This window comes from Apteryx rowi, unplaced genomic scaffold (genome assembly GCF_003343035.1).
Source record: "Apteryx rowi isolate R43461 unplaced genomic scaffold, aptRow1 scaffold_170, whole genome shotgun sequence".
Taxonomy (NCBI): Eukaryota; Metazoa; Chordata; class Aves; order Apterygiformes; family Apterygidae; genus Apteryx; species Apteryx rowi.
Genome location: NW_020447975.1, coordinates 1419434 through 1425689, shown reverse-complemented (window position 1 = coordinate 1425689; position 6256 = coordinate 1419434). Strand labels below are relative to the sequence as shown.

The 6256-nt window shown below is 60.5% G+C and overlaps 1 protein-coding gene across 1 annotated transcript in view; it reads left to right on the top strand.

Moving 5' to 3' along the window:
• RASGRF1 (Ras protein specific guanine nucleotide releasing factor 1) overlaps nucleotides 1-4609 on the top strand; it is a 108891-nt gene extending 104282 nt beyond the window's left edge. The window contains exons 25-28 of the mRNA XM_026060725.1: nucleotides 411-490; nucleotides 1264-1381; nucleotides 1813-1881; nucleotides 4493-4609. Coding sequence (XP_025916510.1) covers nucleotides 411-490; nucleotides 1264-1381; nucleotides 1813-1881; nucleotides 4493-4585 — 360 coding nt within the window. The 3' untranslated portion in view covers nucleotides 4586-4609. The remainder of the gene's footprint in view (nucleotides 1-410; nucleotides 491-1263; nucleotides 1382-1812; nucleotides 1882-4492) is intronic.
• The last annotated feature ends 1647 nt before the right edge of the window (nucleotides 4610-6256 follow it).

Genomic DNA, 6256 nt, shown 5'->3' with positions numbered 1-6256 from the left:
TGTGCAGGGACCTCTGCTCAGCACCCGAAATGCAGCGCATCCCGCCCCTGTGCAGGGACCTCTGCTCAGCACCCGAAATGCAGCGCATCCCGCCCACGTGCGGGGAGCTGCATGCAGGACCCGAAACACGGTGCATCCTACCTGTGTGTGGGACCCAGGTGCATGAGGTGGTGTTTGCAGGACTGGTCGGCTCCGCTGCTCCTCCGGCTTTTGCAGGAGCAGCGATGATTCCGGGCGGGAGGGCTGGATGAGGGGCGGCCGCCAGGGCTGCCCCAGCCGAAGGACTCGCCAGGCCCTTCCGCGTCAGAGGCTTTGCAAGCTCCACACCCCGCCTGGGAGCAGGGCYGTGATTTTCTTTTTTCTCCCCCGGCGCCTTCTCCTAACGACGCTTTGCTCTGGGTTTCTTGCAGACAAAGGCGCTGATCGACAAGCTGCAAAAGCTGGTGTCCTCCGAGGGCAGGTTCAAGAACCTGCGGGAAGCGCTGAAGAAGTAAGCGAGGGCCGGTGCCGTCCCGCGGTGGCTGCGGGGAGGCAGCGCTCCGAGGGGCAGCTGCCTGGCGCCGGCAGCGCCCGCCACGTCCCGTCCCGTCCCGGTAGCGAGGGGAAAGCCAGGCYGGGCGGGTGCCGGGGCTTTGGCCGCGGGATCCTCGCCGGAGCCCGTGTCGATGTGGTTCTTGGTTCAGGCCGATGGTTTTCAAAGCAATCCTGAGGAAGGAACTAATCCCGTGAGCAGCAGGGTGTAAGGATGTGAACAAAAGGGGCTCTAAAGGAGGGAAATTGCTGCCGGACACCGGTAAACTTCCCGCTCCTCTGGCAGCTCCGTAGCGTCAGACCCAAAGCAAACCCTCCCGATGGTTCCCCAGTCCGAGCGCCGCGTGGTACCAGGCTGAGCGCCTTACGCGCGGCTCAGACCTCCTGGGAGTYGCTGCTGTGCGCCCGCGGCGGCGCTGGGCTCTGGGTTTCAGCGCCGTCGCTTTGCAGAGGCTGTTGGAGAGGAGGCTCTGAAAGGTCTTTCTCGCCCGCCGGCAGCCCGCGGGGCCGCGCACGCGTCCTGCACGCGGGGACGGCGTCTGCGGCACGTGGCCCAGGAGGACACAAGCTGCAGCCCGGGGAGCGGCTCTTCTCCTAGAGCCTCTGCACGCTGGCAGGGAACAGTCCAGTTTTCCTAATTGCAGAGTCCAACCCGCCTCCCTCCCCTCAAAAACCCCCGGCGAGCTCCGAGCAATGCCTCTTTCTTGCTTTCTCTCTGCCCCGCTGCTGCAGTTGCGACCCGCCTTGCGTCCCTTACCTGGGCATGTACCTGACCGACCTGGCGTTCATCGAGGAGGGGACGCCGAATTACACCGAGGACGGGCTGGTGAACTTCTCCAAGATGAGGATGGTGAGTTCCTGAGCGCCGCGGGTTGCCCAACTCTCGCTACCGGCTGCACGAGAGCCGCGTTCCCGCTCTGAGCCTGGGGGATCCCGGCGCCCCGTCGAAACCTGCCACTGTTCCGCCAAGGTCCGCGGCGGCTTCGGTTTATGCCGCGTTGCAGCTGGCCCCTACGTGACCCGTGAAGTTGGTGCTCCAAAACCCCTGGGCCACAGACCAAACTTGATGCAGGGAGCTCCAGGCTCGCCCCGGGCCTCCCCGGAGGAGGTGGCGATGGCCCCTTGCCGGAGCCGCGCAGGGGTGGCCGTGCCGCGGTTCGGAGACGCGGACGGGGCGCTGGAGCCGCCGCTCGCTCCAAGCCGCCCGCCCCGGCGCGAGGACGTTGCGACGGTGGCGGTGGCTGCGCCGTAAATAGCGTCTTTTGTTTGATCCCCGGGCAGATTTCGCACATCATCAGAGAGATCCGCCAGTTCCAGCAAACCTCCTACAAGATCGAGCACCAGGCGAAGGTAGGGCCCGCTCGCGGGAGCCAGGCTGCCTGCTCCGGCRCCCCGCTTGGGCTGCGGCGTCCCAGCCCCGGATTTCTGACCCCTCCGCGGCGCTGGGGGCGGGTGGCGGGGGGTGGGGAGGGAAACGGAGCCGGGCTGGCGTGGGAGATGCCCCCCCGCCCCGGTGCCCGGCCGCGCAAGCCGAAGCGAGGAGGAGACGGCGTTGCTGGCACGGCCGGATAATCCGGCTGCCGTTCCTGCGCCGCGGATGGCTCTGCCCCGTTGGGCCGGTGCCTTCCGTGAGCCGCGGGAGGGCTGGAGCATCGGCCCCGTGCTGCAGAGCGCAAGGGGGGAGCAGCCTGCAGCGGTGTCCCCGAGCACCAGCGGAGAGCTGCCCGCCGCCTTGCCCAGGGCGGAGGGGACGCTGTGCACCACCTTCCCTGCAAACCTCAGCCAAGGATGCTGCGGTTTTGCGCAGCGAGTGCGCCGGCCGGGGACTCGCCGCCGAGGTTTCCGTCGTGCCGGAGGACAGCTCCAGGGCCCGAGTGGAGCCCGGGCTCCGCTTTTGCCTGTGGGTGAACAAGAAATCGCACGTTTCCCCATCCATTCTCCTTCCATCAGGACGGGTACGGAGCGGCGGCAGCTCTCCGAGATCGCTGCCCTGCGCCGCATCCGCCCTCAGCCTCGCACTCGCGGAGGAGCGCGGGCTGCAATGGGATGCACTGCCGCAACCAGAGAGCCTTTGCCGAAGAGCGTCCGTCGGGGTGCAGGAAACCGCAGCCGTCCTCGGCCGGCTTCCCGGCGTTTGCCCCGCAGGACAAACCGAACGCGTGCCRGCCGCGGATGCAGCGGACATCCTGGGCGTCCCCGTGTGGTGTCGGTCCTGCCCGCGCTGAGGACCGGCCCGGCCCTTTGCAAGGACCTTCCCTGGGGAGGAGGAGAGCGCTGTGCCGGGGCAGCCCCGCGTCCCCGGCCGACCACGTCCCCCACCCATGCAGCCCAGCGCCGGATGGCCTCGGCCTTGGGGCGGCCCCACACGTGTGATGAGATGGAAGGTCTCAGCCGCCCTCGCACTTCCTCTTCCGCGGTGCCGCGCGGAAAGCAGAGCTCTCCTCGCATTGCGGGCTGGGGGCAGGATTCCCCCAGGAGCTCCAAACTCGCCTCCAAACAGTTCTTCTCTCGCAGGCGCGTGTCGAACCTGCCGGATGCTCCGGGCAGCCGCGTTACTAGCGGCTCCGAGAGCAGGCGCCTGCTCTTCCTGGCGCTCTCCCGCCGTCCCTGCCCGCCTCTGCCCCCCACTCCGGCATGGCCAGGCCGAGCTGCGCCCGCTCTCGTGCCCCACCACCTCCCTGTGGCTTTGCTGCCGCAGGGCTGCTYGCCCTGGCGAGCACGGCTCCGGGGCGGAGATGCCCCTCCGCTGCCGCCCTCCCTCCTCTGCTCCGGGCTGGCGTCACGCTGCAGCCTCTTCCCAGCAGGAGCACCGGTAAAATCCTGCTCCTCCATGGCCAGAACGTGCGGGAAGAAGATAAATGCCTGCGAAAGCACCGCGCCACTGAGAAATGGGCCTGGAAACAGCCAATTGCAGGCGTAATGGGGAAGAACGACGCGCTGCCACGCACGGCTGCATTTAGCCTTATTTCCCTGGAAAGGCAGGATAAAACCACCCAAAAGCTCTTGAAGAGGCTCATTACTGCTTTGGGCAGAGGCCGCAGCCGGAGGTTGGGGCTGGAATGCGGTTTGCTGAGCGCGTCGCGGCCGGCGGCTGCTCCCAAGGCGCACAGGTGCCCGCGCCACGACGTGCCGCCCTGGCCGGACCCGCTGCAGGTCTGCGGCCGCTCGAGCGGAAAGCTCGTCCGCTCCCGGGGCGCGGGGTCAATCTGATGCATCCTGTGCCGCCGTGGAGCTTCGGTTTTGCCCCCCTAGAGCAGGGAATGGCAGCACGGGAGTAACGGCCTGAGAGCAGCACCGGCTCCGTGCCCACCTCTGCAGTTCGGCCGGGCTCCTCTTCCCCCTGTTACAGTCACGCTGCTGAGAACCGCTCTGAAAGCGGCTTGAAACGGGACAGCGAGGACGGGGGTCGCTCGCGTGGTTTAGGACGAGAGATGCCCCGGTGGGCGACGGGCCGAGGCGCTGGCCTGGGAGGTGAACGCTGCCGGCAGGCAATGCTGTGAACGACCCAAACGGGCATCTGGAAGAAAAATCTCCCGGGAAGTGTTAGCTCATGTCGTTGCGATGAATGCGAGCAGCTTTCCTGACTCCGCAGCAGCATTCCTGCRGGACGAGGAACGTACATTCCCCACCAAAAGGATGATAACTTAATTAGCAGGATTTTGTGTTCTCACAGGAGAGAGCTTTGCGGCTGATAAAACAGTAACAGAGAGGAAAACTAGGCAAGAAAAACAGAAGAGCAACCGAGTACTATGCGAAAATTTGCAATCTTTGGATGAGATAAGCATGTGCAATTGCTGTGTCCGTTGACAGGAACTGCAGGCACTTCTCCACGGTTCAGCTATTACGCTCTCCTTGCTGCCAGAGGCTTCATCGTTTCCTAATTTCAGCGTTTATCATTGGCTTCAAAGAGAAGCAAAGGTGAGTCCTCACTGTTAACGCTTTGACTCTGTAATTTTTCCAGGTGACGCAGTATTTGTTGGACCAGTCGTTTGTGATGGACGAGGAAACTCTCTACGAAGCTTCTCTGCGAATAGAACCCAAACTGCCCTCCTGAGCCCGGGCCGGAGGCCGGCGGATGCTGCTGTACACACGCTATATCATACTGTACATACCTGTTCGTTTATGTTGGGCGCCCTAGAGTGACTTCCAAGTATGTGCTCCTCCAAGAAAACCGAACCTCTCGTTATTAGACCACAGTAGAACTTGCATAGAATTTCCTGCATTGTTTAAGGTTTCATGCATAGACGACACTTTAGCTGGAGTCCCGGTTTCTTTCAACTGATGTTATTTTTGTCATTTGTTCTCGAGGGGCGGGGGCTGGGGACAGCTGGGGTAGCAGGATTTACCCAAACCGTGTGCACAGCGCGAATCACTTTCCCTCCCCCCCCCGCCCGCGGCACTCCGGTGTCCGGCACGCAGTACGTGTGCCGCTTCAGCATGTTCCATGTACTTGCCACAACCGAACCACCCGCGTTCTGGGGTCAAGCAAATAAAGAAATGTATTTCCGCTTGACTATAATGTCGTATGAAACAACTTTTGCTCACAAGGATGATATCAACAGTTATGTCACCGGTCAAACTTTGTAAAGCAGTAGAACAGTATAAATTAAAGTTTACCCCGTTGTATGAAGCTGCCCTCTCTTTCTGTGCCACCAAACCCTCTGTTCTGGTAGCACCACGTGGGCCGGGTAAGAGAACGGCCGACGATGCGCTCTACCCGTGCGAGGAAAGACTGCTGCGTGTGAACTGCGCAGCTCCTATCTCTGTTGCTGCCCGGAGTTCACTGTAAGTAGGGAAAATGAAAATGTATCTTTTACTATTTTAGCTGCATAATGCTCATTGCAAGCTTCTGTTGATATGCTATAAATCTGTATACCTTGTGACGACTATTAGTAACATGATGTAGAATTAGAAAAAAATGACCAAGTGTTTTTATTACATATACTGTAATCCTGTCTAACCACCTTCTAGCAGGAATATAGTAATGTAGTGCTTATTCTGTGAATATTACCATGTATTTTTTACATTGTACAGTATATAAACACAGTTTAACTTTAAAGTGGCAGGCATGCTCCACTATAACGAACAGAAAACTTTTGCTGTAAGCAATACCTTGTGGTATGAGAATTCTATTTCAAGCCCTAAAATATTTCAACTTACAGCTTGTTTGGAAAAATATTTCCATTTTTGTAAAAATATATGTTTCCTGATTACCTCTTGCTAATAAATCTATTCTATCTCAGGGTGAACAAGGACTTGTGACATTTTTATCAACCTGACTTAAGCGATTATAAACGTCGGCTCTGCAGATGCTCTTATCTTAGATGTTTTGGGTCTTGGGGACAAATCAGGGCCTGGACGCTCGCTCTTCTTGGGTTGCTCGTCCTGCCCGGCAGGGTCTGGGTTCGGGGAATGGGTCGCTGTGTCTCCGCTAAGCGGAGGGCGAAACTCTGAGCGTTTTCAACGTCAGGTGCAACGGTGGCAGGTGCAATGGTGGCGTTTGAGGGATCCCGCAACCACCCGCAAAGYGCGAGCGGAACCGGAGCTCAGCTGTGCCGGGGGGGGGGCTTGCTGCCGAGAGGCGGAACAGGCTGTTTCGGCAAACCCGGCTGTTCCAAAAAGACGCGTTTCGATACATTTCTGATACATTGGCAGAAGCGTTCTTTCCTCGGGGCCGCCTTGCCGCTCGTCTGCTTCCGCCGGGGCGCGCTGCGGTGCGGTGCGG